Below are 27,703 nucleotides of genomic sequence, written 5' to 3' on the forward strand. Positions count from 1 at the left end.
GGTGGCGTCGTAGTTTTATCGCCAATCGAAAGATAGGGAGTGTGTGGCCTCCAAAAGTCAACGAACGACCTGACGGGGTCCAAGCGGACGCTGGACGTCTGTATTGGATTGTCTAGTCGAAGAGAATGATGCGATGCGATACGATACGATTCTCGTCTTATTATTGACAGTGATCGACAATGAATGTCACCTATTCTGGCTGTGTTGGTAACTGTAAACACTTCCAAGAGCTAATTGTAAGAGTGAACTAGACATAGAAACATCCGTACTCGATTCGGAAGAATCTCTCGCACCGAGTTTCGGGCTTTTGCGACTGGGTTTGACCGATTCCTAAAGTGCGTACTCTCATTGCTAGTGTCCGAGGACGAGCTAGCTAGCGAGTAGAGAGAGAGAGTAGGGGCCATGTTGAAAGTCTGACTATTATTAATTTCATCGCTCTTTTCTGCAAAGTCGTAGAGAACTACAGTGTGGCAATCCTGATATTGTCTTCAGGATGTCGTCGCTCACAGTTTGAAATTTGAAACTCTTTCGTTGCCGTCTGGAAACGATCTCTCCGATTAGGCACGTTGCGGTCCGCCCGAGACGACCATGAAGATTGAACCCAGAAACCAAGCAAGGAACCCACCGGGTGTGCCATGGACTTTCGTACGTTGCCCACACTTTGTGTGTGTATGCGTGTGGACGTACCAGGGTATCTCGCTTATCTTGGATCGGTCCACAGCTTGCTTGCACGCGAGAACGATACGATGGGATCCTGTTTTTCTCTTCGACCGGTCTGGTCCAACCGGTCTAGCAATTTGTACCGGACTGTACCTCTCTCTACCAGGGAGACTCGCCGTCCTTGAATCCAACCGGTCCGGACTGCTACAATACACACGTCTCGATACCTACGTGATCCCCTCTTGGTCCTGTATACTTACTACCCGAGGCGTTGCCATCACCCATCGCTACTCACCGTTGCAAAAGCAAACTCCACACTGGCCGTGAACCGCATCCCACGTGTCTCTTCCACAATTCTTTGTTCGACCACCACCGCAGCTACCATCCCAACTACCAGAACTGTCTTTAACTCATCACACCATGTCTACTTATTTCGTTGCCTTTGCGTTCATCATCTGGACTTTGGCGTTATGGCGACACGTCTCGCGTCGGGCGGCATTCATCAGCGACCCAGACCGGCGTCTCCCGTCCCCTCTCTGGCACGTCCCCGTTGCTTCGTCCCACGGGGACCACAACGACCCAATGACTACACCCACCAACGTCAGTCGTACGGTCGAGTCGTTGCTCTCGTTGCGCGTCGGAGACTTGCCTGGCTACACCGGATGGGCCCGGCCCGTCGGAACACTGTCACCGTACTTTCGACAAGTATCCGACGCCCACGGCCGTCCCACTCGAACCATCGTTACGGTGGGACGCGTCTGGACCGTACGAGTGGCGTGTACGGGACACGTACGGTGTTTCCGTCCCCAACGGGCCATTCTGGACGTACGTGCGTACGGGCCCAGTGTCGTGGCCGGAATGGTCGTGCCGTCCCGTGTCCGCCGGGCCTACGACCCATCCAACACCACCGCCAGTCACGACACGATTCCGGGATATTACGATGTGCAAATTGTCTTTCCCGATGCCGGAGTCTACCACGTCGAAGTAGTCCTGGCCTTTTCCAACGCACCGGCGTGGAACGAATTTCCACTGGCTGGACCCGAACCCGACTACGAAGGCTACCTTCTACCAGATTTCCCCTTAACCGTGGTTGTCGATCCCGTAGAACTAGTCAGCGAAGATCCTACGACGCACGCGAGTCAAGACAATCGACCAGTATGTACAAACGCAGACTTGCTCGAAACGTCGCCAACCAGTGCAATAATCAAAGGTCGTTGGAGAGTGTCCGACAAGGTTCAGGACCGACGCTTGGTCGAAGATGCGTACGAGATTGATCACAGTCCATCCAACATTAGCCGAACAGGATATGAGCAGGGCGTCAATTCGCTGGGTATTACTATGGCCTTTGAATACCAAAAGTGTAAACTCGCGACTGTTCACCAAAGTAAGCGGATCTTGATGGTGCCGAAAACGAAGGATTGGTACATTCTGTTCGTTGGTGACTCCAACATGCGGGCACAGCATTTGACCTTTCAATCTTGGCACGGTCGCGATCGGAATCAATATCCCCAAAGTGGCTACATTTCGACTGCCAAGGGTCTCGCAAAGCAGCTACCCCAAATTAGAGAAAAACTGAGTGCTTTGAAGAAGCACGCCACTAATCGGACCGAGTTTTACGTCCTGTTCAATGCCGGCTTGCACGACATTGCGCGCCTCTGTAGTCGAAAGTGGTCCCATGAGAGATTTAACAACGGTGACACCCGACCTTGCGTGGAACAGTATCGGCAGCATCTAGGCGAGCTGATCAATGGCATCAAGGACCTCTCACCCAAGCTTGCCGTTCTGCAAACAACCATTGCTGGTTGGCCCAAATGGGGCAATTTTGGTTTTGCGTGGCCGCCATCTCAAGGACAACCATTGCCCTTCCACTCGTCCACATGCCAATCCTTTAATGAGATTGCCTGGGAAGAGGCAACGAAAGCGGATATCTCTGTGATGGATGCGTATTGGTTGACCGTGCCTCGGCCAGATCATCGACAAGTCGATAACGAAAATGCGATTGGAAAGCACATGGTACACGTTGGACCAGAGATACACAGCGTTATGCAGCGCAAGTGGATTTCCTTGATTGAGATTGCCTTGGGAAACGACAACCCAGTCATGTGACACTGACGGTAAATATACTTACACTTCTTCACTTGCCCAGTACGAATCCAACTTTTTGATGATACTGGTCTGCCCACAAAACGCTTTGCAAAAGAAACCGATACCCATCTAGCCACCTTTTGTGTCAACCAACAATCCTGCCCTACATACCTCTGTGGCTATTGGAATCAATCGCATAATTTATTTACTGTAAATGAGCTTCAAACCATAACCTGTGCGAGTAAGCTCTAGCTAGGACGGCTCCGCCCAAGTTTCTCTACCAAAATATTTCGAGCTCCGGTTTGACGATTAGCTCAATATTTGTAATAATGTTTTCGTCCACATAATACAGAAGCTCCGACTCTTCACCGTGTGGATTGCTGGGTCCCATTCCACCACCTACTTGTCGGGAACCGTAGGCCAGCGATTCTTGCGGCACGATGCGGTGAACGATCACATCCTCGGCGGTGAGGCCAGGAAAGCGATCTTCTTCGTCGACCAGAAACTCCAAAGAGTCGCCAAAGGCCGGCTCAACGCTCCATACGGATAGCGGCGACAGTGTACCGTCTTCTTGTACCGCACCGAGCCGTTCAGTCTTGTTTTCGTCGTTCTGTAGGGAGTACACCACAACATCCATTTCGAGTAGACTGTCCACTTCGATGGACCGCAAACAACTGGCTGCGCGTTGCCGCTGCAGAAATGAGGTGCCAGACGATATTCCTGACGGGACCCAACCCTTTATAATTGGGAGCAATATGAGGGACAGGAGCGGATTGATGACACGCATTCTGTTGGATGCTGCCGAGTGCTTTCGATCGATGGTTTGAATGCCGAATCTCAGGCACGCCGTTCGTCGACTAGCTGGACTGCGATTGGAGGTTTGTACTGGTCAAACGCACTGTGCAAAACAATGGTAACTGAACAGCGATTCAGTAAAAAGGGCGGTTCTTCTAATGCCTACATCCTCTATCAAACTGAAAGGATGGTCTACAGCTGCTACTACTAGTAGTAACCAGAGAGAAGACGGACTCGTCAAGCCAAAAAAGCCGTGGGGCCCCGAAACAAGACCCAACACAACTGCAAAACCAGGATTCCTCGTCATCGACATCTATCTCATTCCTCCGGGTGTCCGTCCACTGTTGTCGAAATCTCTTATATAATTCGCTATTTTCGGTATAGGAGTGTTATTACCGTGTCACGATAAAGTCCAGGCATTCCCCAGTTGGAGAATAAGCCAATCAGAGACAATCTCTATGTCTCACATTTGTCCGGAGAACGGCAGTTTCTTACCAGGCTTGAAGGCATCGAAAAATCTGAGTGAAGCGTGACCACGACTAGAATGAGGGGTCGAATACGGCGACCAACCGGAGAGGGAACGTTGTTGGTAATTTTTTTTGTACCACACAACACATATTTATTTCGATCTATTATCCTGGAGGGACGAAACACGACAGAAAAGTAAGGCTGACGGGGCACCTATATGCTTCAGCAAATAGACGAACCGTTCTTCTCAAAGGTGCCACAATCACAAGACAACGGTTCGGGTGGTGGTAGTCTTACTGTTCGTATTAGAAAATACTGTTTGCTGGATCATAGTCAACTTCTCTTGCACCGCTCTCTCGAGTCATCGACATAGATACCATGACCAAGAACTCAATGGCACGTACCAATAAGCCAAAGAAGGAGGCCAAGGGCACTGTGCGTGACGAAGCTGGCGGGGAAATTGTTGATAGCTTTACAACGAACGACGTTGTTCTCGGGAAGGGCAACGGGATCAATTGTTTACCGGGCAACGTTCGGTTCCGAAAGGTTATTGACAAATTTAAAAGGCTCTATCACGAAGCGAAGCGTAGTCAAAAGTACACCGTCGCGGATCGCGTGCTGGACGAACTGAATCAGCTTTCACCGCCCGCTCGGTTTCTCGAATACCAAGAAGACGAAAGGTTCTTACCAGTCTCACGCAGGCGAGCCCGAGAAAAGACCTGTCAGGCCTTGCGCGAGAAGAAGGGCGTTGCCAAGCATTCCCGAAACGCCATGCACCACCTTTACACGAAGAGTTCGCTTTATGCGCTCATGAAACCAGCCATGGCTTCAGAACCCGCAACTGAAGTGAAGCAAAAGGATACAGCAGCCAAGGATCTGGGCGAGTATGGTATCGCCAAAGCGCCGGCCAAAAAGTCCCGCGCATCGTCTTCGTTCGACCCCGTTGTCGTCCTCGATCTTACCAAGCCTGACCCCTCCAAGACGAATGCCGAGGCCACTTCCCCGTCTCTCGGAAAAACTCTCGGGACACAGCCTTCTTTCATCGCCAAGCCGAATGCTTTCACCTGTGACGGCATCGTAAAATCTATAGGAGTCAATGATGTCCTCTACGGTGGTCGTGGTCGAACGCACTTTTTCCGTGATGCCAACCAGCGTTACCAAACCCTTATCAAGGAGTCGTGCGAGTCCTACCGGAAGTCTTTGTCCAAGCAGAGGATCGGGCTAGCCATCATTGAACAATGGGCACGTCAGGAGCCTACCGGTCGCTTTCTTCAACAGAATGATGCGGGAATATGGCAAATCATGCCAGAGGCAAGGGTCCTGGACAAGACCTGTCAAGCTCTAAGGGACTGCAAGCGCACCCTGGTCACCAAGTTGGCCCCGGCGGCTGCAAGCGTCTCGGATGATTCGGTGGAGAGCTCGAAAAACAACGCACCAGAAGCCAAGACCGTAAACGGGGATGACGACGGCTATGGTGCGGCTTTGCGGCATTCGAATCGGGGTGATGTCGAGACTGCGGCTATCCTCACCATGCTCTGCGGTGGGCAATCATGAGGTGCCAAAACATAGAAGAATATTACAAAGTAAATGATACAGGATTCATGTTAGTTGATTTCTTAGTTAAAATGCATGCTTTGAAGCTTGGATGCGTTTGTAGAAGCTATGCATTCAATGGATTTGCCCTTGCTTCATCCTATTAATTTATCGTCAATGCTATCAAAGGACTCCAACACATAGTACAGGTTGTTTTGATGAACTCAGAGATTTTCAACTCATTCATGCAAGAAAATATCGAGAGCCGCTTCCAGTCTTCACAGTTTCAGTGGACTTCACGGTGCCCTGCGTAATCGGGGATGTTGTAACTTTCTCATTTTCAGAAAAGTTGGGTGATCCCGTAATAAAACCAGTGACGGATCCATCTCTATTCTTCTTCCATCTATTCAAAGTAGGAACTCCGCGGGGTGCCGTCACTGCGGGCTTTTTGCCTCCGCCAGAGCCCTTTTCCTTCTGGGAAGGTGGTCTGGAGTCTGCCCCGTCTCCACCCAAACCGAATAGTGAAAATGTTCTCGGTCGTGCCGCTTCCGCCTTCTTCAAAGTCTCCTCAGCCTTTACTTCCGCTGGAGTCTTCCTGCTTCGGGAGAGATTGATGGTTGCTCCTGGAATAGCACTGAGCAGGGATTTCAAAGCGCCGGCATCGTTGCCGCCTTTCGCTTTCCCTCCCATTGGAGGGGTCTCACTTAAGAAGTATCTAGAACCACTTCCCGTCTTAACGACGCCACCATTAGCAACATCTCCTGTTGCGATTGCTGTAGTCTCCACCCGATCTCCATCGTCGAAATTTGGAGAACCGTAGATGAAGCCGGTTATACCGCCATCTCGGCGTTGTTTCCAGCGCACAATAGTGGGGACACCGCGGGGAGCTTTCTTTCCTGATTGGGTCCCGCCGCCTCCACCGAGGGAAAAGCTAGGACGAGGCTTACTGACAACATTTGCATCACTTCCGCGACCTCCGAGATTTAGTGGAAAAGAGGGACGAGGTTTGCTATCGGAATTTTCGACTTTGCTGCTGCCGCCTCCAAGGTTCAATTGGAAGGAAGGGCGAGGTTTGACACCAGACTCTCCAGCTTTGCTGCTACCCCCTCCGAGGTTCAATTGAAAGGACGGACGGGGTTTGCTTTCTGAGGGACTCTTCTGCTGCTTGGGCATTCCACCTAGCGAAAATGAGGGACGAGGTTTGCTAGCGTCAGAGTCGGGAGAAATACGGAAACTGGGACGGGGAATTTGAAAGCTAGGACGTGGCTTCGAACCTGATGCGTTCTTTCGGCGTTCCGCCTCTAAACGCTTCTGTTCGGCAATCTGCGTCTGCTTTGCTGTTTCGCGCATTCGCTGGTCCAACTTGGCCTTTTTAGTTGCTTCTATATCTTCAAGACGCTTTTGCCGCTCTTGACGAGCCTTCTCTTGTTTAGCACGTCGAGTGGCTTGTTCCTGTCGCTGTTTTTCAACAGATGCCGCTTTGGCTTGTTCCTGACGCTGTTTTTCGGCCGATGCCGCTTTGGCTTGCTCCTGGCGCTGCTTTTCTGCCGCCACCACTTTAGCTTGTTCTCGACGTTGCTTTTCGGATGCTACTTTCGCTTGAGCGCGGTCGCGCTTTTGTGCAGCTGCCCGCTGTTGCTGCGACTTCTCGGGAACCGTAGCTGGTTTGGACGGGGCGGAATCCTTTGATACCGGTGCGTTAATAAAGTTCTTGAGTCCAACCTCACCAAAAACAAAGCCATCATCCCGCTCTTTCTTTGGCACTGGAGTCTTAGGCATCTCAATACTCGGCGTGTCAATCTTGAGCGCATCGAGATTGGGTACGCGAATCTTCGGCACCTCAAGCTTGGGCAGGTCAATCTGGAGGTTTGGGAACGAAGACTTGGCATCGTTCCTGACTAGAGGTGGAGGAGGACGCAAAGGTGCCTGCGGTTCTTTGGGCTTTGCTTCGAAGACTTCCGTCACCTTTGCTTCGAAGGCATCCACAGCCTTTGAGGGAGAGGCTTTTATATCTTCTCCAATTCTGTTAATATTCTTCTTGGTCTCTTCCACTGATCTTTCCAGTGCTTCTTCCGCTGATTTTGCGACCCGACCGGGGGCTGCCTTGATCTCCCGAGCGGCTTCTTCTGCGGCTCTGCTTGCCGCCGAAGAAACTTTGGTGGGAATGGCTCGAATATCCTCGGCTGTTCTCTGGACCTTGCGGGCCGCAGCATCCTGAACCCTTGACGGAATGGCCTTGATTCCGTCTGTAGTCTCCCGAACTTTCTGAGCGGCCGCGTTAACCACTCTTTTAGGAATGGCTACAATGCCTGAGATCACAGAGCCGGTGACACCAGTAACTGCTCCCACAATCCCTCCGCCGATCGCTTTGGTGGTACTGCCAAATACTCCACGGGTAAGGGTGCCCACAGCATTATCTTGCGAAGCACTGTTAAATGCACTTCCACCCAAAACGGCAGCGCCGATAAGAGGAGGCACGTACATGGGAATGTCGGCGCTGACAGCGTCTCGTAAGGCGATACCGAATTCTGGAAACTCCATCCAGAGTAGGCCTCCTCCTGCTGCACCTAGCAATCCCGCACCAACAGCCGCAGCAATAGCGTCTTTGCGGTAGAATTGGGCTTTTTTACGACGAGCCTCTTGTTCAGCCAACTCTCGAGGACTAGGGGGAGTGGGAGGGGGCTTTGTTTGCGGAGAAGGCGAGGGCGGAGGCGCTATTTTGGAAGAAGGCTGCGGCAGAGTTTTTTTTAAAGATGCTGGAGGCGTTTTTGAAGGCGAAGATGAAGGCGTCGTTTTGTTATTTGGAGATGGCAATGGCGTGCTTTCGGACAGTGTGCTCGGGGATGGATTTACCGTCTGCTTGTTGTTTCCAAGTCCACCTCCTAACGCTGCTTCAGCCGCCGCCAAAGCTTCTTCCGCTTCTTTCGTAACATCGTCGATATCTATGTCGTTCTTTTTCTCGTGCAAACTGACTATAGCTTCCGCATTGCGAAAGGAGGAGGCGACTGGATTTGCCGCAGGGAAGGACAACCTTGGACTCTTGCGTGCCGGGAAGACAAAGGATTCCACCGACGTCCCCAGCAAACACAAGGACCCGGCTACTGCAGCTGTCACTCTCATGGTGAGCTTTGTGTATGCGTACGATCGTACGATTGTGATTGAATCAGTAACTCTAGGACGATAACTGGTAAGGCGATACGAATCCTGTGGCATGAAACATACAGCAATAAATATGTACACCCGTACACGAACCCGTCTCGGTCGCTTCTGGTAATTTCGAATGCTCTTTGACAGTGAGTCGTTGGCACGGTCGTCGAGTATTCGAACGCGAGCACACACATCACATACGGTACTCGATCACAACGCCTAGAGTTACCGGGTCGACAGCGTTCCGGATAAGACAAATTATATATAGTTGAAAGACTCACATACGTTGATGTCGTCATCAAACCTCAGGCTTCAAAGATCCTTTTTACCGTATCTGCAACACGCTGTTGAAGCACGATAGCCACTCTATGGAGTCCATTCAAGTCTACCAATGCCTACCCAATCAAAAGTACATTGACTATGTTTATTTCGACCTCCAGGAGAGGAGGCTTACCAGACAGAGTCCGTCTATAACGAGGAAAAGAACAAGGCGTCCTCACAGAAACTGTTGTATCTTCCTTGTGGCCTGGAAAGCAAGCGTGATTTCCAAGCAGGTTGTATTTGCCCCCGGTACCGAGGGTGAAAATCCTCAGTTCGACAGAATTGCCATCCACATGCCTTTACAGTACAATGCTTTCCTACACCAGTGTCCAGTGAAATATAGAATCTAGGCCAAACTATCCACAGAATTATTTGGGTACATTAGTGGCACACACTGATCTACATTCCTGATCCCTTTTACAAACACACCCAAAACCATACTGTGTGACTGTGAAATTAAACGCTCAATGCCCGGCGCGCTTCCGACGCAGTAGAATTTGACAAAGTCCAGGCACGTGTGTTTCCAATCAGAGACAACCGGATACCCGAACTATGAGAGACATTTCGTCATTCTGCTCAAGTGGATGATTGAAATCGAAGAAAACAATATTCTCGTAAACAATCCAGGAACAACCAAGCAAAAAGAGCATGTTTTCGGCCTTTTGCTCGACTCACTATTTCAGGAAACAGACAACGAGAAAACAAAAAACCAGTTGGTATGTCTTATTGTCATAGTTTAAGTTCGGCGGCGTCCAGTGGAGCAAGTGTGCTGTCCACGGACTCGAATATTCCACCAGTGACGAAGACCCCGATGGGCTCGGATCTTCTTGAGTCGCTCAATATCATCACGGAGCTTGGCGGCAATGTTCTGCGCAAAGACCTGACTGTACTTTCCCGTCTTGAAATCCTTTTGACGATTCAAAAACCAAAGTGGGATTTTGAATTGACGGGGGTTCTGGATGACGGCCACGACCTTTTCAATTTCGTCTGCGGTAAGCTCACCGGCACGCTTATCAACATCGACTTCGGCCTTTTTGCAAATCAAATCTGAAAATCGGCGACCAATCCCCGGGATTTTGGTGAGACCAAACACGACATTGCGCTTTCCCTCCACGTTCGTGTTAAGAATACGCAAAATGTGCTGGAATTCAGGGCCTTGCATCAAAGAGGACGACCTGTTGCAGAAAGAATACAACGCTTCATGAGTTTAGCATCAGTTTTCGAGTGATTGGTGTAATAAAAACGCTCGCTCCGCAGCACCGGATTCCTCGAGCTCCTGCAAGCAAAGCACTACTCTATATGCCAGACATGTATAACGCGTTTCCTAAACGCATCTCTTCCATCCTTCAGTACTGCAGGTTTTCAATTCTCATTCTCTTCCATTTTCTCCTCTCCAAATCACTCACATGGTTGCGGTGTCTATTTGTACCGACTGAACGAGCGCTAACTGACAAGGACAGTGTTTGTTTTGCTGAACGATCAGCTCGGGACGATGGGAAGTCTCGCGCAGACTTCTACAGTTTGCTGAGTTTGTTTGTAGTAAACAGGTAAGTGCGGTTATGAGTTCAAACTCATGTCAATGTTTCGGTACTCACAGTTAGCTAACTGTAAACAGACAAGTACACCTAGCGTAGGGTTGTGTGAATGTCGCTAAACTCCGGGTATCATTGTCGAGATCAGATTTTTCTTTGGGGAGGATAAACTTTGCAGGTTGTATTTATCATGCTTATACCACGGTAGCGCGCCGTCAATTCTCATAAGACCGTGTGTAGTCAGGACTGTAGCCGCTGAAATCAATCACCGAAACTTCGAAACATGGTCCCCTTTCGAAAGGGGAAGAGGACATGTACTTTTGACAACTCTTTTTCTAAGGATGTCTTCGGAATCATGCAAGGTGATACCCTTCATCTTTGAAAAGAGATAGGCTTTGTCGTCATGGAAAAGGTGCTATCCATATATAGAAACAATGGTCACTGTTGATGAAATTTTGGGTACACAACACGATTTAACTTAGCGTTTATATATCAGATCTAAAGTTTAGTGCGCGGTTTCGTTGCCGGGCAGCCCAAGCGAGGAAGACATACCTCGTGGGTCTTTGTAACACACAATTTTTGACATGCAGATTTTCGCTTCTTACATGTAGCACCCCCAGAGGAGGATGGCCCAATCGAGATATCTCTCGTGGGACTTACACAGAAAACTAGCAAAGCAACACACGCGACTTAAACGCTGCAGAGATAGTCCAGGGACAAGGTTGTGGAGGAGGTCACCCTGTTGATCACTCCTTCCGCATAGCGACTTCCTTGAACGTAGGGGGAACCCAAAAGGACATTATCCAATAAAAGATCATCGTCCAGAAGCTTGCTTGTTCCCGCGAAGAGCATTAAGTCATGGTCGTTCACTTCTTCGAAAGCCTCCCAGGTATTCGCCGGCTTGGGAAGAAGAACAGGCTTTTCCGGCTTGGTAGACGGACTCGTAGTCGTCTCCAAGCAAGGTGGTTCTGGCGAAATCGAGGCGATAGGGGCCAAACCTCGGTGTTCCGCCCTGTGCCAGACGGAATCATAGAAGTCGGGCTCCTCTTCCACGGTGAGAGCACGACGAACTTTGTTGCCCTTGATCTTGCGGCGGACCATACCACGGACTTTCTCACGGTCTCCGCGGACAAAGCAATAGTGAAAATAGGCGCCTTTGTCCGGTCCGTGGGACAAACGGGAAAACCCGTAAAGATTGAGCTGCCGCTGAAACGAAGCGTACTTGGACTGGCTGAAGAATCTACGGGATGATAATTAAAAGGAGTGAGGAACCTTCTAGAAGAGAGTTCGGTTTGCTTCCATGGGAAAAAAACGGCTACAAAAGTGCGTACCTCGTCATTACCTTGTCTACGAATTCCTTCGGCTTGTAGACTGTGAACGAGCGCCCATGGGGTTGCCAGGATACAATACTGGTAAGATCTTCATTCTCAACCGCATCCAGCATGTCATGCAAGCGCCAATTGAACGGACAAGCCACACCTCCTCGGGCAATCGAACGGGAGTGATCGCTCTCCGGGTCCGCAGCGTTCGCCATCTTCATCTTCAAGCTCGCTGCGTTGCTGTTTGTGAGCTCCGACATGGTCTTGCGGGCCTGGAGTTTGGCCACGCGTTGCGTTTTAGCCATACTATCAGAGTAATATGCTACAAGGTTACCAAAGAAGGTGTGTTGCTCGGTTTGCGTAGGTGTTTCGAAGTTTGTCCGGAAACATGAAAAGTTGACGTATACGGTTTTTGTGCGGATGGCTGATGTTGGCCGTTGTTCCTGACCTGGCTTTCATACCCGTTCTACGGCTCTGGCACGACAGAGACGCGTTTGCGTCGTCTTTGTCGGGACGGTAGAGGTTCTGTGGACATAGGATATTTCGACCATGCCGAGTTCCAGATATTTGCATCGCGGCGTTCTATAAATATACGCGAACCACGACTGATGTTTCTCTCAAAATGACAGCTGCCGTTAACTTGATTGGCTAGAAGCTGACAACAGTTCGGCAATAATTCGCCCGTAAGCAGTTTGTTGCGCATCAGCGTAAGAACGCGACTAACTACAGTTAGTAAGTATCGTATCTCACTGCGAGCACCGGTTAGATGAAGCCAAGTTACCAACCTCAAAACCATCATTCCGACTGGAGGAACAAGCGCTTTGACATTGCCGTTTTATCGCAGCTACCTCAGATTTTAAAGCATCATCCTGACATAGTGACCGTACCAACTTACTGTGATTGGTCTAGAAGATTTATGCAGCAGCCACGAGCACGCATACCTATTTCCGTCCAATCTATTGTTCAATATGCATCATCTTTTGCCAAAGAACAACTCTTCTATGGACTGCATGCTGATGCTTTGTTTGACGTTACTCATACTTCTCATTTCTCTGATGAGCAAGTTTGAAACTGACAGTTATTAGCGCGTGGAACCTCATTGGGACGGCGGTCCGGGTGTTTCACAGAATATAACCCGGATGTATGTGACGTCTATCGAGATTACACGCTTTCTCGAAACCGAAAATTCGCAACGCTTGTCAGCACATCCTCCTACGGATGAATGTGGCAATGGTGCATCGACGACAAAGACTCTGCATCCCAAGGATTTTCTTCCTGGTTTTCGTCGTCGCTTTCGCACACGGATTTGTACCGCTATCCACCAACCAAAAATGTCGCACGTTGTTAAACCTCGTGACGGAAGACGACGTGATTCAAAAGGTTGAAGAAGCGGAGGCTCTGTGGACCAAGGCGCACGATGCCCGCGAAAGGGCCAACGCGTTGTCCGATCAGGCTTCCGAAGAAGCTGAAGCGGCATCGGGAAAAGCTATTGAGGTGGAGCGAAAGATGAAAGAAGGATCCGTTTCGATGGAAAAGCTACAGGAGGCGGACGCAGCGACTATGGCCAATATCGAAGCCAACTCGATGGTCAGTAAAGCGCTTCAGGCCGCTGAGGAAGCTGATTTACTTGAGGAGATGGCTGAACAAGCTTTGCAAGAATCCGAAAAGGCTTTGACTCAGCATCTCAAAGACTTTCCAGATTCGCAGTTCGCCGAGTAGAGACTGGTTGATGGGACGGATTGGTAATGTAAGCTTTGCAGTTAATCCTAAACATGGTTGGGTCACGTTGAATACGTCGCTGCCCTTTCGTACCACAGTCAGTTCTTTTGATTGGCTGGTCCCTAACGCAGTCAATTTTGATACTCCACTACCCGCGCTCGTTTGCCACGTTTTTTCGCAATAGACCTCGACGGACGCAAATACAACATTCGCACGAGAAGAAAATGGCTACTTTACGTACACCACACAGGGAAAATACAATCTCGCCCCCAACCATGAAAAACGTCAGGAAATCAACGAGATCGCAACCTTTTTTAAACGAGTTCATGTTTAGCCCGAGTGACGGATGGCCATAACAGTAAATCCCATTAAAGCATGTCAAGAATACCCAATGGTGGGGACATTGGCAACTTACCAACACTTGATCTCCACGGATTCCGTCGAGAACGAGCAGTTCGAGATACAGTCGCCTTTCTAGAAATCCATCAGACTTCCTGGGTAATTGTTATTACCGGAAGCGGAAGGCACTCGCCGGAAGGTCCGGTGTTAAGGGGTGCAGTGGAAAGCATTTTACAACGCCGGGGTATGCAGTTTTCACGGAATACCCCTGGTACCTTCTTGGTCAACGCGGCGACGGGACACTCAAATTACTATTACCAAGACGGTTGCGCAGAGGACACCAAAGTTGTGGTACGTGATGCCAATGAAGAGGAGGTGGCGGTGCAGTTGGCCATGCGGAAGACAACCCGTGGCTATTGTGGAACCGCTAGTGGTCGAGCGCTTCACCGCTCATCGTCGAGCTCGGGCAGTAGTGAAAACTGTTTGGGAACGGGTCCTTCGCTCGTAGAAGTGGCGAGGGCCGATCAAGAGCTTGATCAAGCACGAGCAGAATCTCTCCAACTGGTACGTGAGGAAGCCAGCAAATATAAGAGGGAAGCCAAAGCGATACGGAAAGCCGTGGCCAAGTCCATCGACGAAGTACGAAAGTATGAGGACGAAGAGGAAGAGTTACTCCGGAAGGCTGTACAACTATCGGAGGAGCAGGAAGCTAGTGAGCGGGAAGAGGAGGAGAGAATTCTCCGAGAAGTTCTCCGAGAGTCGGAAAAGGACTCGAAGAGTTCGTGTCATAGTGACGACGCTTTGCGTGAAGCAATTCTTAGATCTGACTGTGAATACAACCCACTTGCGTCTGATGACAGCGATGAGGCCAGCATGATACGGCAGGCAATTGCTCTGAGTCTGGCTGACTTCCACTCCGCTGTCCTTCCTGAATAATTTGGCCTGAGAATTTTGGAGATGTCGCCGAAGGAGAGCGCTTCCTCTTACCTTGCATGGATTTTAAAGCCAGGGACAATTTATTAGAAGGTTTCTTTCGTGGAATATTTGAAGACTTGTTGATACTCGGCTTTGCAAATCGACGAAATGTTTTCCGTCTCTACGACAGTTTGGATACACCTGTGGGCGAGCATCGCATTCCGTTGTACGGCCCCGTCCTCGAGAGATTCTTCTTGTCCGAGAACGGAGAACTCCATGGTTGGAGTATATGGACTTGTAATCAATTCTGAACAATAATCGGTGCTGCAAATGATCAAGAAACAAACACGTCGTTGTATTCTAGAAGGCCAGTTAAACGACAGCAACTACACTTTTTCTATCGCCTTTCGCGCAACGAAGGATTTGCTTATTTGTCATTTCAAAAAACCGAAAGCCGGTTGGCCGTCTTCCTGTCATTCTGAACGCCCCCAAGCGAAACAATTCCTCGACAGTCCCTGGATGACTTAAAGTCTTCTGGAGGAGACAGTTCTGGAGGCGCTGTCACTGAATGCTGGCGAACAATCTGAGTCTCCGGCAAATAGACTGAAAAATCAGCGACGAAAAGTTGCATTCGATTTGCGATTCCATAAGCAAAGATTGGACTCTGCGCTCTCTGGACTTGCACAACACGCTTTTTGTCGTGCCTTTTCTAGAGGACCGAACGAAACAGAGATTGTTGAACGATGACAAGGACGGCGAATACTGGTCGCTGCTCTAGAGGGAAATACCGTGCTATCGGTAGGTTGTTGACGTGGAGACTAGCGAGGGCGATTTGGACGGTTGTGTATTGATTCTGGCTGAAATTTGGCTGGATGTAGATCTTTTTCGAGCTCACGCTGACGCACTTGCTGCTTTTGATACCGAATGTCGTCGTTCAGTTTTGGCTCCTGTAGTGAGTAGCCGGCTATAATACGAATGTTTGTCCACAAAGATGTTGACATTCTTACCGGGAACAGAGGTTTCTCGAAGCGTCAGCGATTGAATAGAAGATGCCCTGACTGCTGCCATTGCTTTGTGGACGTGTGATCAGCCTGGTATGTTCGATACCCCATGTCGCTTAGGGTATATCGATGGTAAGAGTTCTTTTATCGTCAGTTTCCAGCGAAAGGAGCTGTTTCTGAACCTATCTTCGTTGTCGGAGGTCGTGAAGGAACGCGCTGATGTATTGGTAGTTCCTTTGTTTGGTTGAAAAACGGTTGTTTTGAAAATGTTAACAGATTTCGTGTCTTGTGTTGTGTTTCAACTTGTGTGTCCTTTCAGCACACATCGAAAAGATTGTATGTTCTCAAGAAAACTATTATCTAGCTGAAAAGTAAAATGACTGACTGTGAATGCCAATTTCCTCATTTTTTTCTCAGCTCGTTTAGATTTGAATTAAAATCCTAAATATTGGAGTATTATTTATTATTCAAACGGTAGACAATATGAGCGGCCATGACGGCATTCGATCCCTCGTCGAACCTTGAAAAATATGCTTTTGGTGTAGTCGCCTGAAGCCGACCATTGCGTGCCGATTGTCGAAAGATCCCGCGTGTTTAGTGGCCGTCTTGTTTGAACAACTGCCAGCGATACCCCTGCACATTTGTCGCTTGGCGAGTTAACTTCGTCCAATGTCGCACGCCTGTTTCTACCGCTCACTCCGCGCGCACCAGCCTCTCTTGTCCGGACGATTGCCACAACAGAGAAGTTTTTTGCAGACGCAAAAGCAGAAGTGGAGTGGATTTTGCAGTGGATTGAATTCCCGCGCGTACCTGCATTCAACACAGTTTTCGTCCTCCTTGTATCCTGCGGGCTTCTCGCCTCACCGACAATTATCTCCGTGGTTGATTCCGTGTCGGTTTATTTCGAAAGCGCATAACAAAAAACGTCAAATCTATAGAGATTGGGTGCGGAAACAAAAAAGGCTAAGAAATCTGCACCCGGCCGGCAAATGGAAACGGATTCTTTCCGCCTGTAACTATTGGTGGAGCAATGTGAACCTGCGAGACGATGCGTTCCTCAAGAATGAGTTGCGTAAACAAGGGGGATGGTGCCGCATCTCGGAACTGCTGAAGTTTCCGAAGCTAAAAATTTGGACCGATGCGGAACTTGTCATTGATTCCCTGACAAGTACCGCTGCACATAAGTGGGAAGTGGATGTGAATGAGGCGTTTCCTATGAAGTCCAAAGTTCGCCGCGTCGACGTGACGCTGGACTATATCGATGAAATCGAGCGCGAGATGGATGTAGACGAAAACGATGACAATAAAAGCACGACGGCTAGTGGCCTTGATCTTGAAAGCAACCCACTCTCTGAACACGAAATCAAAAAGTCGCCTCCAACACAAAAGGAACGAAATCTGCCATTTTTCAATTCTAAACGGAAGGTTATCGTGGCCCGGTCACCCAATGACATCGCTCCCCTATGCATGAAACTTACGAAATCAATCAAACAATCGGGACCGAATTCCTTCCCTCTAGTACTTGGAATGGACGTGGAGTACGCCACATTGGAATTGGATATTCGGGGTGACCTGCCGGCCATGCTGCAGCTTGCGAGTCCTGATCCTACCGGACCAGTTGGTCTTTTCTGGCTCGACAAACTACCGAATCACGGTAAATCCATCTTGCACGACGGAGAAGCGTATAAACCGTTGCTATCCATTTTGGCGTCTTCGGATATCGAGAAGGTCGGCGTTGGTTTGACGTCAGATGTCCGGCACTTGTTGGATTGGTGGGGCGTTTCCGGTGCGGCCACATACTCGCCATACTTTATCGCGAACACGGTGGATATATCGGAAGTGTACTCGTCAGACACACGCGTGGCCGACCGTTCTCTGCAGGAAATGTGCGAGTCGGTGTTGCAGTTGCGTTTGCGCAAGCGCAAGTCGATTTCGAGAAACAAAAAACGCTCGCACTGGCGTGCGGAAGTGTTGACCAAGCAAATGAAAGAATACGCTGCCAACGACGCGGCGTGCGCAGTAGAGGTCTATTTGTCCCTGTGTGCCGAAGAATCCGACGACAGTGATGATTCAGGTGACGACGACGAAAACGATCACAGCTCCATAGATCATTCGGATGCTGATGAAAGGGATCCTAGTTCATACCAATAGGCACGGTTACGATCTATCCTAGGTTAGATTGCGATCATATTCTGGCAGGTATTTCTGTCTTTCCGGGTTCTGTTGGGTGTGTCTGCAATGTGGACGAACGTCATCCGCGTCAAACTCTTGTCACGATTCCCTCGATCCTCTTGATATGGCATTTTTGTTTCTCTTTCCTATAGCTTTGGTTGCGAACGACCCACGTTGCACAAGCAAGGCAGGGCTCCAGCATTTCTGCCCTTGCTGATTAATTCAGCATTCAAAGTGCATATTTTGATCACAGCGTGATCAGGATGCTTGTTTCGGTTCGCGCTTTGACGGGCTTGACCCGAGCTTCGTCCTTCTGTTTCGTCTCTCGTCGTTCGTTAGCGACGCGTCCACTGAGCAAGGTTGTTGGTTCGGCCAAGGAGGCCTTGCAAGGCGTCGATTTGTCCGGTGCTACGATTGCTGCCGGTGGCTTTGGTTTGGGTGGCATCCCGGAAACTCTTTTGAACGAAATTAGTCGGACAGAGTCCGCCAAGGATTTGACCATAGTATCGCTGACGGCGGGTGTCGACGGGTTCGGAATCGGACGTTTGCTGGAAGCGAACAAGGTCAAGAGGCTCATTAGTTCCTACGTTGGCGAAAACAAGTTTTTAGAACAAGAATTCTTTGCTGGGCGTCTGGAAGTCGAGTTGACGCCGCAAGGGACCATCGCGGAGCGTTTGAATGCCGCGGGAGCGGGTAAGTAGCCGCGAACGAACCATTAATACATGGTTGCATCCCGGCTCACGACTTGACCAAACGGTATGCTGCACAGGTATCCCTGCCTTTTACACACCCACCGGAGCAGGGACTATCTACTCTAAAGGTGGAATTCCCATCCAGTACGTTCCGGACGGCAGTGGCAATGTCGCCATCGCCAGTGAAGCTCGCGAGACCCGCGTCTTTGACGACATTGAGTATGTTTTGGAGCACTCACTCAAGGCGGGTGTTGCCATCGTCAAAGCTTACAAGGCGGATACGCGTGGAAATCTCATATTCAAGGGAACTTCGGCCAACGCCAATCCCGATTGTGCCATGGCCGGGAAAATCTGCCTTGCCGAGGTTGAAGAGATTGTGGAAGCGGGTGAAATTGGACCAGACGAAGTTCATCTTCCTGGAGTATACGTACACAAGGTACTGCTGGCTGCCGACAACGAAAAGCGTGTCGAACGATTAAAGTTACAGGACGGTTCCCAAAAGGGCGTCATCGTGGGCGGGCGTGGACGGATTATGCGACGGGCAGCGAAAGAATTTGAAAACGGCATGTACGTGAATTTGGGCATTGGTATTCCAACCATGGCGTCCAACTATGTTCCCGAAGGAATACAGATTGAGTTGCAGGCGGAAAACGGACTCATGGGAATTGGACCGGTACGTCCAAGTTGAAGCGGTGGGCAAACCTTGCAATTGTTGAATCACTTCATTCTGACGACGCTTCCTTGTTTGTCCTCCATAGTACCCATCTTCTGAGTTGACCGCTAGCCCGGACTACATCAACGCCGGTAAAGAAACAATCACTCCATTGCGCGGAGCATCAACATTTAGCTCGTCCCGATCCTTCGGTATGATTAGAGGAGGTCACATTGACTTGACTATTTTGGGGGGTCTACAATGCAGCGCGTCCGGAGATCTAGCGAGCTGGATTGTACCAGGAAAGATTGTCAAGGGCATGGGAGGGGCCATGGATCTCGTCAACGCCATTGGATCTCGTGTCGTTGTTACAATGGACCACACAGCCAAGGATGGATCTCCCAAGATTCGGGATAAGTGCAGTTTGCCATTGACAGGCCACAACGTTGTGGACCGAATCATTACCGACATGGGCGTCTTCGATTGCGATAAGAAAGGTAAGGGCGGTCTTACGCTGGTGGAAATTGCACCCGGTGTTTCGGTAGATGATGTTCGAAAGGCAACCGCTTGTGACTTTAAAGTTGCATCCAGCCTTCCTCGGATGGACAACGAGTAAATACAATCTAGTCTCCGGGAGACAAACAGGAAGCTAATTTAAGCGGTTTTTCGTTTCATCTCTCCACACCACGCTATTCAAAATATCCGCATTTCAGCACTATTGCAAAAGAAACCAGAACAGGTAATGGGGGAATGATATGCTACGCATTACGTGACAGATCGAAAGGATCCCTACTCGGCCTGTAAATTCCATTGCGTGCAATGTTGGCCTCGAGTACAGGCTCAAATCTTTCAAGCTCGATGGTTCGTGTTCGTGTTTGCTTTAGCCGTTTGAAGGCTTCATCATCGCGGTTCCTTGTCGCCATAGTATAGGCAGGTTTAAGTCTCAGTAAAGTATCGACATTCTCTAGTCGACTTTCGCTGCTTTCGAAGCTTCTTGGAATTTCGTACAACGTAGTTCCGGATAGGAAAGTGGCATCATCGTGGAAGACTCCATCATCCAAATAGAGTGGTTCTTCTACTTCTCGATTTGAGTCATTAAAGAAGTGATGTTGCAAACTTGAATCAGAGTATCCCGTGGTACTGTGGCTTTGTAACCCACGAGAAGATAGAGCATGTTCAGCACCAACTTTTTTCTTATTACGTCGCTGAAGAATGAGTATGACGATGAGACTGCCCATGATGATATTGATCAAGCCGATCGCGCTCATAATGTAAAGGTTACTTGTCGCTCGACCTGTGCTGACTCCTGCATTGTCTGTAGTTGGGTTGGTTATGTTGATCGCCGCTATTTCGTCTTCATCTCTGCCCAAGTCTGACTCTAAAACAAAGCTTCCTTTCCCCCTAGTTGGCACGTTCGTTGATACTCGAGCTTCTATTGAAGGATGATTAGTTGGGATAAGCATAGGCGAAATCTGGGGTCTCTGCGAAAAAGTTATGGCCTGTGCTGGTACAGCTGTTGGAAGGTTAGTTGCAACGAACGGTAAAGATGGACCTTCACTCGATAATTCAGTTGATGACGATCCATTAACGGTCTGAGCAGGCGCCGTAGCGGATGAGAGCGTTGAAGACGGAATGACGGTGAGTAGTGGAGCCATCGGGGCCACCGTCGGAACAAGAGTAGGTGCCCCGGTATTCTGCATGAATTCAGATGCCAAAGCACCTGACAATCTATCCACTGAGAGAACAGCTATGTTGCTGTGCACAAAGTTGTTCGGTTGCACAGATTTCTCTCTAAACATCGAACCTTTCGTATTGCAAAGCAACATCGCGTTTCCGTCCTTATCGCAAAGTACCCCAATTCCAGATGCAAGAGTATCGTCTTCTGATGTACCGATTTGTAGGGCAAAGTTAAGAGAGCCATCATCCGTGTTCAGCTGAACCACAAAAATGTCGTCCTTTCCTGCACTCTGCGGCACAATACCTGTCACCCCATTAGTTGTCAAAACGGCACCGTCTTTGACGATTCCAGTCATGTAGACCAGTTTATCGTCCAAAGTGACATCACAAGCCAGTCCATGTACTTGTGGTGTCTGCAACGTATCATCTCCAACGAGGATTGTTCCAATCTGGTAGGTCCAAATCGTTTCCAGTGTTGTTGCGTTGATTTTATGTAGAAAGGCTTGATAGTGTCCGGGTTGCGAGGAAGGCACCGGCACAGCTTCACCTTGTAGTAGATTGCCATCTGTCATTCCAGTTACGTAAAGGAAACCTGTGTCGGCTGCTTGGCAAAGCCCGAGAATTCGATCCATTCCATTTGAAGAAACTCTTTTCGAACTCACTGTATTTCCTGTTCTTGATTTAAACAACATCAAGAACCCGTCCAATGCGTTAGCCGCAAATCCACCACCAAAGGCAATGCCTGTACCTCGTGTGGAACCAGCAAGAATCGTAGTTGAGTCGTTCAGTCGAATCATGCTGGAAAGTTGAACACTAGCGAGCTGGTCCGTCGCAAATTCCTTCCACCATTCAGAATCTAGAGTTTGGAGGATAGGTCCATCTTCAATTCTGCCGGAATCCAAACGAGGGGCAACTGAGCGATTACCCATACGATGTAGTCTTTGAAGAGAAAGAGACAGAGGTTTGTCATTCTGTAACAGGAAATACGCTCCATCATTGGTAGGGTCGGCAGTAGAATCTTGAGACTGTTGGCTTTGGACGGCCTGTTGAGCTTCAGGGGAAGCCGATTTCAGAGAGGCTATCAGCAAGTCGCCATCGTCGAATTGCATAGCAATCGGGATTTGAACCGCTGCAGACTCTATCAGATGGCCACCATGTACTTTTCCCTTCCAGTTTAAATCAAGAACCATTCCATAGACTGTCCTGTTCGGACCCTCTAATTTCAAAGGTGCTAGCACACTCGGAGATTCCACAGAGTGGCCAAGAACGTACATTTTTCTGTCACTTCCACTTCCTGTGGTGTATATTGCAGAGCATACCTCTTGTGTGTTCATTCGACCTATCTGCTGGCGAATGATCCAGACTGGTAGGGTGTTGGCGGCTTTTACTGGGAGTTGTAGAATGCCGAAAAAGCAATCGCTGGTATTTTGTGAGATCGGTGTAGTGCTCCCAGATTTGTCAAATTCGCGACCGTAGGTGGCACCGGTAATGTATAGTCTCGAAAGCGTAGCGTCATACACCATGCTTGACGCGAAGGTACTCGCTGTGTCTTCATTGGTTTGAATGCCAAAGGGAGACGACGAGTCTACGAATACAGCGAGCACGGCTAGACAGAGTCCAAGAAACAAAGACCTCATTCGATGTGACATCGCTGTTTTGGCTCGCAGAATTTTTCTTCACGTTTTGGCTTGAATGCCGTCTCGGAATGTTAAGATGTTCCATCTTTCAACGAGCACTCCTTTCTTTGTTGCGGATGCTGACATGAATCGAATAGCCGTTGGATGCACAAAATTGAGATATGGGACTTGTCTGGGGGTAGTCAAACCTACCATATTTGGCGCGCGATGATTGACTGCAAGTAGCAATACAGCAGAAAGGTTGACAGTGAGTCTTCTGTAAACCGCTATTCCCAGTATACCATAAATTAAAAACCTATTAGCTGATCCCTAGAGTAGATTGTAATTTTATCGATGACGTCAACATTTTTTGTGGAAGTCCAGCTGATCTCAACAAATTCGGCGGAGGGCTGTTCGACCTACAACTTTACACAAAAATACGCGTGAAGTGAATAGACGAACCACAAAAGAGAGAAGACTGTGTCTGTCCAAGGACCACAGCTTCAAACCTGATGATCTTACAGTCAAGGATTGCCAAAATTTTGAAAGACGTAGATTTGATTCTAAAGCTGATCATAGTCAATCCAACAGTTTTAAGCACTCTCGCCTAACAGACAGATTTGCCAAGAAATGCATCATCTATATATGTTCCGACCTTGTAAATTCATGTCAACAAGGAACCAAGGATAGCTCCAAGTTCGAAGCTGGTGATGGGCATCATTCAGCCGTCATAGCAAATGAAATGCTTACTCCTTGGTTATGGTTGTCTGATTTCAGGCTGTACTTAGATAAATGAAAGGCTTAAGACTGCAGGTAAAACCAAAATTGTCTAGTGTACTAATATGAAGGAAAATACAGACTCGAGTGCTCAAGCATAACCGCATTCACTCTAGACATTGACCAAACATCGCTCTTAAGTATGCACTTCTAGTTGACTCTTTCGAAAACATTTGTGAGACGATCTGTAAAGATTCCGGATCGGACACTCCATACTGTTTTAGGTAGTACTGACGTTCTAAAAGAAGTCTCTTGTACTGCATTGATTTGTATTTCCTCGACAGTACTTGCTTTGCGGACAATTGGTGTTCGAGCCCTCTGATACAGATATTCTCTGGGTCAAGGCTCGAGAAGTTGCCACGACTCGATCGAATAGCTTCGATTGTTCGACGTCGTTCTCGATCGAATTTGAAATACTCCTCAGCTTGATACCATGTCGCTTGCAAATCGGATGGACGAAGGGGGTGATCCTGAACTGTGGCAAACATAGCAAAGCTCACTCTTTTCTTCGGTTTAGTCAGTGCATAGCGGGCCTTGAGTGGCACTGTCTTGGTGCTAGTGCGGTGTGATCGCGCTCTAGATGTCAAAGCGAATAGTGACATGTCAGAAGGCGGAAGCACAGTGCTTCTCGCCATTTTGAAGTCGGGATTTAGTGACCTTAATTCGCGATTTGATGGTAGCTGTGTATAGGTGTGCTGTTGGTTCAAGAACGCCATCATCGTGTTGTAGACAGGGAAATTATAGAGGCACCACCGGGGTCCATTTTTGTGAAGACTCGCCAAGCACGATCGCATGCGGAAGAAAAGCTCTTCAAATCGTGTTTAAGAGACCGTTGAGATTTGTAGGGAGCGTTGGGTTGTCCAGCAAATCAAAAAGTATCAAATTTTAAACGGTTAAATGTCGAATGACCAGAGATAATTCTATTTAAGTCAAGTTAAGGGCTAAATGTGAATTGTATTTTCGATCATGTTAAGAACTCTATTCAGCAACTGATAATCTTCGACAAAATATGCCAGAGAAAAGATTGATGCCGAAAACAACCAAAGTCGTATAGTACTAAACATGTTTGTGGCAATGATATATTTTCATCTGTGAACAAATCTGGACAGAATTTCGTGGACGAGCAAAAAATAATTGGGAATAACAGCCAAAAACAGCAAAGGTTCTTCGCCCTACTAGTCAGTTCTTAAATGCCGTTTCACCCCTGATCATATTTTCAGCCTTGCTTTAAAAGGAAGCGTCTGCCCCCCCCCCCCTGATATTAGGCTGACTGTGAGAGAGCACTAGTCGAGACGTTCGAGAAAGGAAGGCTTGTTCATGCTGAGATTTAGCAGTCGATGCAGTGGAGGGTTCTGTATTGAGCACGTTGGAGTCTCCTAAGAAGAAGTGATCACATCCATACCTACACGTTTCTTTCCTTTCGAAGGAAGAGTCGACAGCCTCCTGATCCTTTTTGTCCTCCCGAAAAGGAAATATTGAGCGTTTCAAGCCGAGCAGTAGAAGTCGCTGGCTGTACGCACGTAAGGCACTTTTAATTTTGCGGTTTCCCTGGTAAATGACTCAAATAGCTATACAAGGCACGCAAGCGTGGTTGGTATGATTAATGTGATTCCCTATTGGGCTCGTTTGTGTGGATCAACGCATATCGAAAAAATACCGATCATTAGATCTCGCGTTCAAATTCAGCCTTTGCATAGTCACACGGAAAAGTCATTGACAGTGGATTCCGTCATTACCTGGCACCGACAGAAAAACAAGTTATCGTCCCTCATGTTAGCTCGAAGCCTTTTCACGAGATCGATCGTCACATCATTATCAGCCGTTTTCACCGGAACATTGCCAAAGTCATTTGACGTTCACCTTCGTAGTTACAAAATTGGTGTTGATGAAGTATTGTTCGCTTCTTCTCTTTCTCGCATTTTCCTATGCGAATGCCGCTCTCGACTTTGAAGTCAACGCGGCCAGCACATTCACCTGTTCCTTGGAGAGTGCCACTTGCCGCTTCTCTCGTTCCGACTACGACACCGAACCGATACTTGTAGGTGAGGGCCAAATCACTGACACGGAGGGTGAAACGGGTTCATTTGTAGCCGTTTGGGCGACTCGCATTCCGGAGTCCGACTCAATGACGCTATCCAATTGCGTCATTGCTGATTCCTGTTTCGTCAAATGCCAGGACACCTGCGCGTGTGCGACAGCCGATGGTAGCCCGTGTGAGACAGCAACGCCGGCACCCACACCGGCACCAACAGCGCCACAGCCCACTACGGCACCGGTGCAGATAGTTTGCGAACAGAAGAGCGAGAATACGTCTTTGTGTCCCACACTTATGCGGGATTCCGTCCCGGTTGGCGTTGAATGTCGTTGTTATAACTTTTGCAAAGGTTCTTTCTTGTCGTGCTGCCAAGATAACAATCAATGCGGCTCCTTGGACTGTGCGGATGCGGGAGCGCCGGGAACGATGGACGGGATTGTGTTGGGATGTACAGATGACGACGCGCCAAGCGGTGGCGGTGGAGGAGGATCAGACAGCTCGCGGTCTGTGACGGCGCCTTTTCCAACGTTGGCTTTCGGATTTACCGCAGGTTTGGTATTGCTGGCGTAGGTAGGTGTGACCAGCTGGCGTAGCGCTTTTGAAAGATAAATCTATTCTCTGTCTACCGGTTATTTAGCGTATCTCTAGCTAGCTTTTACAGGAGAATGAGAGTGGCTGCTAGCCGCAAAGATTTCTAAGTACCACCATGGACCAGATACGAACCATGGCGTGGACGACTTCAATCCCAGGGTGCGAGAGCTTGGGTCCTATTGCTGCTCGCGGTCCAATTTCCCGATTGTCCGGACGAGCCAAGGATATCCAGTAGCCATCAACCACGCCGATATATGGATGGGATTCGAGTAGGGTGGTTGCAATCGTATTGAAGTATTCGACAAAAGAAGCATCCAGTGGGAGTCCTTGTCCATAGCGAGGGTCCCAATTGATCCCAAAATTGCCATACTTGGGCCAACCAGCGGTGGTTGTTTGAAACAGCTTGACAGCTGCGGGCAAAGTGCCCACGACATGGATCAAATCGGCCAGACCACGCCGATATTGTTCCACGCACGGCAATTGGGGATCAGTAAGGTATGTGCGACGGTCTTTCTCCCACTCCGTTCCGCAGAGCCGATGAATGTCGTGCAGCCCTGTATTGAATAACACAGCTCGATGGGCTTGGGACTTAGAATTTCGTTCCAGCTCGACTTTTAATTCTTGCTCTAAAATGGGGCCGTAAGTGTTGCAGCGCAGAATTCCACCGTACAATTCGATGAACGTTAAGGAATGATGCTTCATTTCAGGTAACGACAGGTACTGCTGGAAGATTTGATGCTGTATCCTCATCGTCGAGTCCCCGATAAGTATAAAGTGAGTAGGTTCCTGTAAACATAAAAAAGGATTGAAGGTCACATTTTCACCACGATAGGGTATCACCAAGAGGCGGCAATTATGGAATTGGTAGTCAGCCACAACTCCAAGACTGTTGTAGGATTGCTGATAGGCTGGAAAAGTGACTTGAGTTCCGTCACCCGTATTTGACTGGTGGTGTTTCGATCGAATTTGATCCACAACCTTCCACCGAGCTCGTTCATGGGGATATATGGAGCGGTCGTTGAGCAAATCCGCTGCATTGCAGACTGGCAGCTTTGTGAAATGATCCATTTTGTTTGGCAAAACCGTCAAGGTGGTTGGAAAGTCTTGCAAGAGATATCCCTCATAGAGAATGGGTGCGGCCTTAGATGCCAGTGGAAAGACGTCGAATGGTGGTGGGTTCGAAATGGTTATGACTATTTCCACTGTATAGACCCCCGGGTCGACGGGGTACAGCAGAGCACGATATCCACCTTTTCCTCTCGCTTCGATCCGGCCTGTCAAAATTGCAGGGCCGTAGGCGCGGACATAAAAATACGACGGTGTTTGACAATCAGCATGACCTCGACACTGCAGCTCGATAATGTACGGATCACCCGCCGAAATAGTATCACCTTTAGGTGTGGCAGCTGTGAAGTACCCGGCCAAGGTGAACTCAGGCCGACCCCAACCTGTGTATCCTGGCAATTCCCCGGCTGCGATCGCGTAGGAACCCAACGGCGTCGTCTGGGAATTGGGAAAAGCGACCGGTTGGGAACGTGTACCATTTGGTGCACGTAGCGGCCGATAAACACCGCTGTTGCAGTACAACACAAGCAGTACGACCACTGCTAAAATGAAAGCACGAATCGTGAATTGGGGTCTCGTCATATCGCGACTA

General features: G+C 48.9%; 13 protein-coding genes across 13 annotated transcripts; 7 read left to right on the forward strand and 6 right to left on the reverse strand.

The window, feature by feature from the left end:
• Window positions 1-1,080: 1,080 nt before the first annotated feature.
• PHATRDRAFT_40362 (predicted protein) lies at window positions 1,081-2,766 on the forward strand (the record flags this gene model as incomplete). The annotated part of the gene is made up of 1 exon (XM_002184286.1): window positions 1,081-2,766. The coding sequence occupies one exon, from the start codon at window positions 1,081-1,083 to the stop codon at window positions 2,764-2,766; it is 1,686 nt and encodes a 561-aa protein (XP_002184322.1).
• Window positions 2,767-3,022: 256 nt separating this feature from the next.
• PHATRDRAFT_49616 (predicted protein) lies at window positions 3,023-3,532 on the reverse strand (the record flags this gene model as incomplete). The annotated part of the gene is made up of 1 exon (XM_002184385.1): window positions 3,023-3,532. One exon carries the CDS (start codon window positions 3,530-3,532, stop codon window positions 3,023-3,025), a length of 510 nt encoding a protein of 169 aa, XP_002184421.1.
• Window positions 3,533-4,172: 640 nt separating this feature from the next.
• PHATRDRAFT_49617 (predicted protein) lies at window positions 4,173-5,562 on the forward strand (the record flags this gene model as incomplete). Its single annotated transcript, XM_002184287.1, has 1 exon — window positions 4,173-5,562. The coding sequence occupies exon 1, from the start codon at window positions 4,387-4,389 to the stop codon at window positions 5,560-5,562; it is 1,176 nt and encodes a 391-aa protein (XP_002184323.1). The 5' UTR covers window positions 4,173-4,386.
• A 57-nt stretch (window positions 5,563-5,619) lies between these two features.
• Window positions 5,620-8,726, reverse strand: PHATRDRAFT_49618 (predicted protein). Its single transcript, XM_002184386.1, has one exon. It carries the CDS (start codon window positions 8,659-8,661, stop codon window positions 5,785-5,787), a length of 2,877 nt encoding a protein of 958 aa, XP_002184422.1. The 5' UTR covers window positions 8,662-8,726; the 3' UTR covers window positions 5,620-5,784.
• A 989-nt stretch (window positions 8,727-9,715) lies between these two features.
• PHATRDRAFT_30486 (predicted protein) lies at window positions 9,716-10,450 on the reverse strand. Its single transcript, XM_002184387.1, has 2 exons — window positions 10,416-10,450; window positions 9,716-10,184 (listed from the first exon to the last, which is right to left on the reverse strand). Coding segments are annotated over exons 1-2 (441 nt in total). The 5' UTR covers window positions 10,418-10,450; the 3' UTR covers window positions 9,716-9,745.
• Window positions 10,451-10,998: 548 nt separating this feature from the next.
• PHATRDRAFT_49620 (predicted protein) lies at window positions 10,999-12,259 on the reverse strand. The gene is made up of 2 exons (XM_002184388.1): window positions 11,873-12,259; window positions 10,999-11,781 (listed from the first exon to the last, which is right to left on the reverse strand). The coding sequence occupies exons 1-2, from the start codon at window positions 12,163-12,165 to the stop codon at window positions 11,232-11,234; spliced, it is 843 nt and encodes a 280-aa protein (XP_002184424.1). The 5' UTR covers window positions 12,166-12,259; the 3' UTR covers window positions 10,999-11,231.
• Window positions 12,260-13,090: 831 nt separating this feature from the next.
• PHATRDRAFT_40368 (predicted protein) lies at window positions 13,091-13,579 on the forward strand (the record flags this gene model as incomplete). Its single annotated transcript, XM_002184288.1, has 1 exon — window positions 13,091-13,579. One exon carries the CDS (start codon window positions 13,091-13,093, stop codon window positions 13,577-13,579), a length of 489 nt encoding a protein of 162 aa, XP_002184324.1.
• A 375-nt stretch (window positions 13,580-13,954) lies between these two features.
• Window positions 13,955-14,854, forward strand: PHATRDRAFT_40369 (predicted protein; the record flags this gene model as incomplete). The annotated part of the gene is made up of 1 exon (XM_002184289.1): window positions 13,955-14,854. The coding sequence occupies one exon, from the start codon at window positions 13,955-13,957 to the stop codon at window positions 14,852-14,854; it is 900 nt and encodes a 299-aa protein (XP_002184325.1).
• A 1,552-nt stretch (window positions 14,855-16,406) lies between these two features.
• Window positions 16,407-17,985, forward strand: PHATRDRAFT_49621 (predicted protein; the record flags this gene model as incomplete). The annotated part of the gene is made up of 2 exons (XM_002184290.1): window positions 16,407-16,640; window positions 16,745-17,985. The coding sequence occupies exon 2, from the start codon at window positions 17,050-17,052 to the stop codon at window positions 17,983-17,985; it is 936 nt and encodes a 311-aa protein (XP_002184326.1). The 5' UTR covers window positions 16,407-16,640; window positions 16,745-17,049.
• Window positions 17,986-18,158: 173 nt separating this feature from the next.
• On the forward strand, window positions 18,159-20,015 carry SKT1 (succinyl-coenzyme A:3-oxo-acid coenzyme a-transferase). Its single transcript, XM_002184291.1, has 3 exons — window positions 18,159-18,699; window positions 18,776-19,371; window positions 19,457-20,015. The coding sequence occupies exons 1-3, from the start codon at window positions 18,270-18,272 to the stop codon at window positions 19,964-19,966; spliced, it is 1,536 nt and encodes a 511-aa protein (XP_002184327.1). The 5' UTR covers window positions 18,159-18,269; the 3' UTR covers window positions 19,967-20,015.
• Window positions 20,016-20,108: 93 nt separating this feature from the next.
• On the reverse strand, window positions 20,109-22,676 carry PHATRDRAFT_49624 (predicted protein; the record flags this gene model as incomplete). The annotated part of the gene is made up of 1 exon (XM_002184389.1): window positions 20,109-22,676. One exon carries the CDS (start codon window positions 22,674-22,676, stop codon window positions 20,109-20,111), a length of 2,568 nt encoding a protein of 855 aa, XP_002184425.1.
• A 2,627-nt stretch (window positions 22,677-25,303) lies between these two features.
• PHATRDRAFT_49625 (predicted protein) lies at window positions 25,304-26,068 on the forward strand. The gene has a single exon (XM_002184292.1). The coding sequence runs from the start codon at window positions 25,306-25,308 to the stop codon at window positions 26,023-26,025; it is 720 nt and encodes a 239-aa protein (XP_002184328.1). The 5' UTR covers window positions 25,304-25,305; the 3' UTR covers window positions 26,026-26,068.
• Window positions 26,069-26,133: 65 nt separating this feature from the next.
• PHATRDRAFT_40375 (predicted protein) lies at window positions 26,134-27,693 on the reverse strand (the record flags this gene model as incomplete). Its single annotated transcript, XM_002184390.1, has 1 exon — window positions 26,134-27,693. The coding sequence occupies one exon, from the start codon at window positions 27,691-27,693 to the stop codon at window positions 26,134-26,136; it is 1,560 nt and encodes a 519-aa protein (XP_002184426.1).
• Between the last annotated feature and the right edge of the window lie 10 nt (window positions 27,694-27,703).

Source organism: Phaeodactylum tricornutum, chromosome 23 (assembly GCF_000150955.2).
Source record: "Phaeodactylum tricornutum CCAP 1055/1 chromosome 23, whole genome shotgun sequence".
NCBI classification, from domain to species: Eukaryota; Bacillariophyta; class Bacillariophyceae; order Surirellales; family Neidiaceae; genus Phaeodactylum; species Phaeodactylum tricornutum.

What these genes read in the sequence shown, in the direction of transcription:
- PHATRDRAFT_49625 (XM_002184292.1), top strand. Translation starts at nt 25,306, where the DNA reads ATGAAGTATTGTTCGCTTCTTCTCTTTCTCGCATTTTCCTATGCGAAT.
- SKT1 (XM_002184291.1), top strand. Translation starts at nt 18,270, where the DNA reads ATGCTTGTTTCGGTTCGCGCTTTGACGGGCTTGACCCGAGCTTCGTCC. An exon ending in TTTGAATGCCGCGGGAGCGG is followed by an intron (nt 18,700 to 18,775) that starts GTAAGTAGCCGC and finishes TATGCTGCACAG; the next exon opens with GTATCCCTGCCTTTTACACA. An exon ending in GACTCATGGGAATTGGACCG is followed by an intron (nt 19,372 to 19,456) that starts GTACGTCCAAGT and finishes TGTCCTCCATAG; the next exon opens with TACCCATCTTCTGAGTTGAC.
- PHATRDRAFT_49620 (XM_002184388.1), bottom strand. Translation starts at nt 12,165, where the DNA reads ATGGCTAAAACGCAACGCGTGGCCAAACTCCAGGCCCGCAAGACCATG. An exon ending in GTAGACAAGGTAATGACGAG is followed by an intron (nt 11,782 to 11,872) that starts GTACGCACTTTT and finishes ATCATCCCGTAG; the next exon opens with ATTCTTCAGCCAGTCCAAGT.
- PHATRDRAFT_49618 (XM_002184386.1), bottom strand. Translation starts at nt 8,661, where the DNA reads ATGAGAGTGACAGCTGCAGTAGCCGGGTCCTTGTGTTTGCTGGGGACG.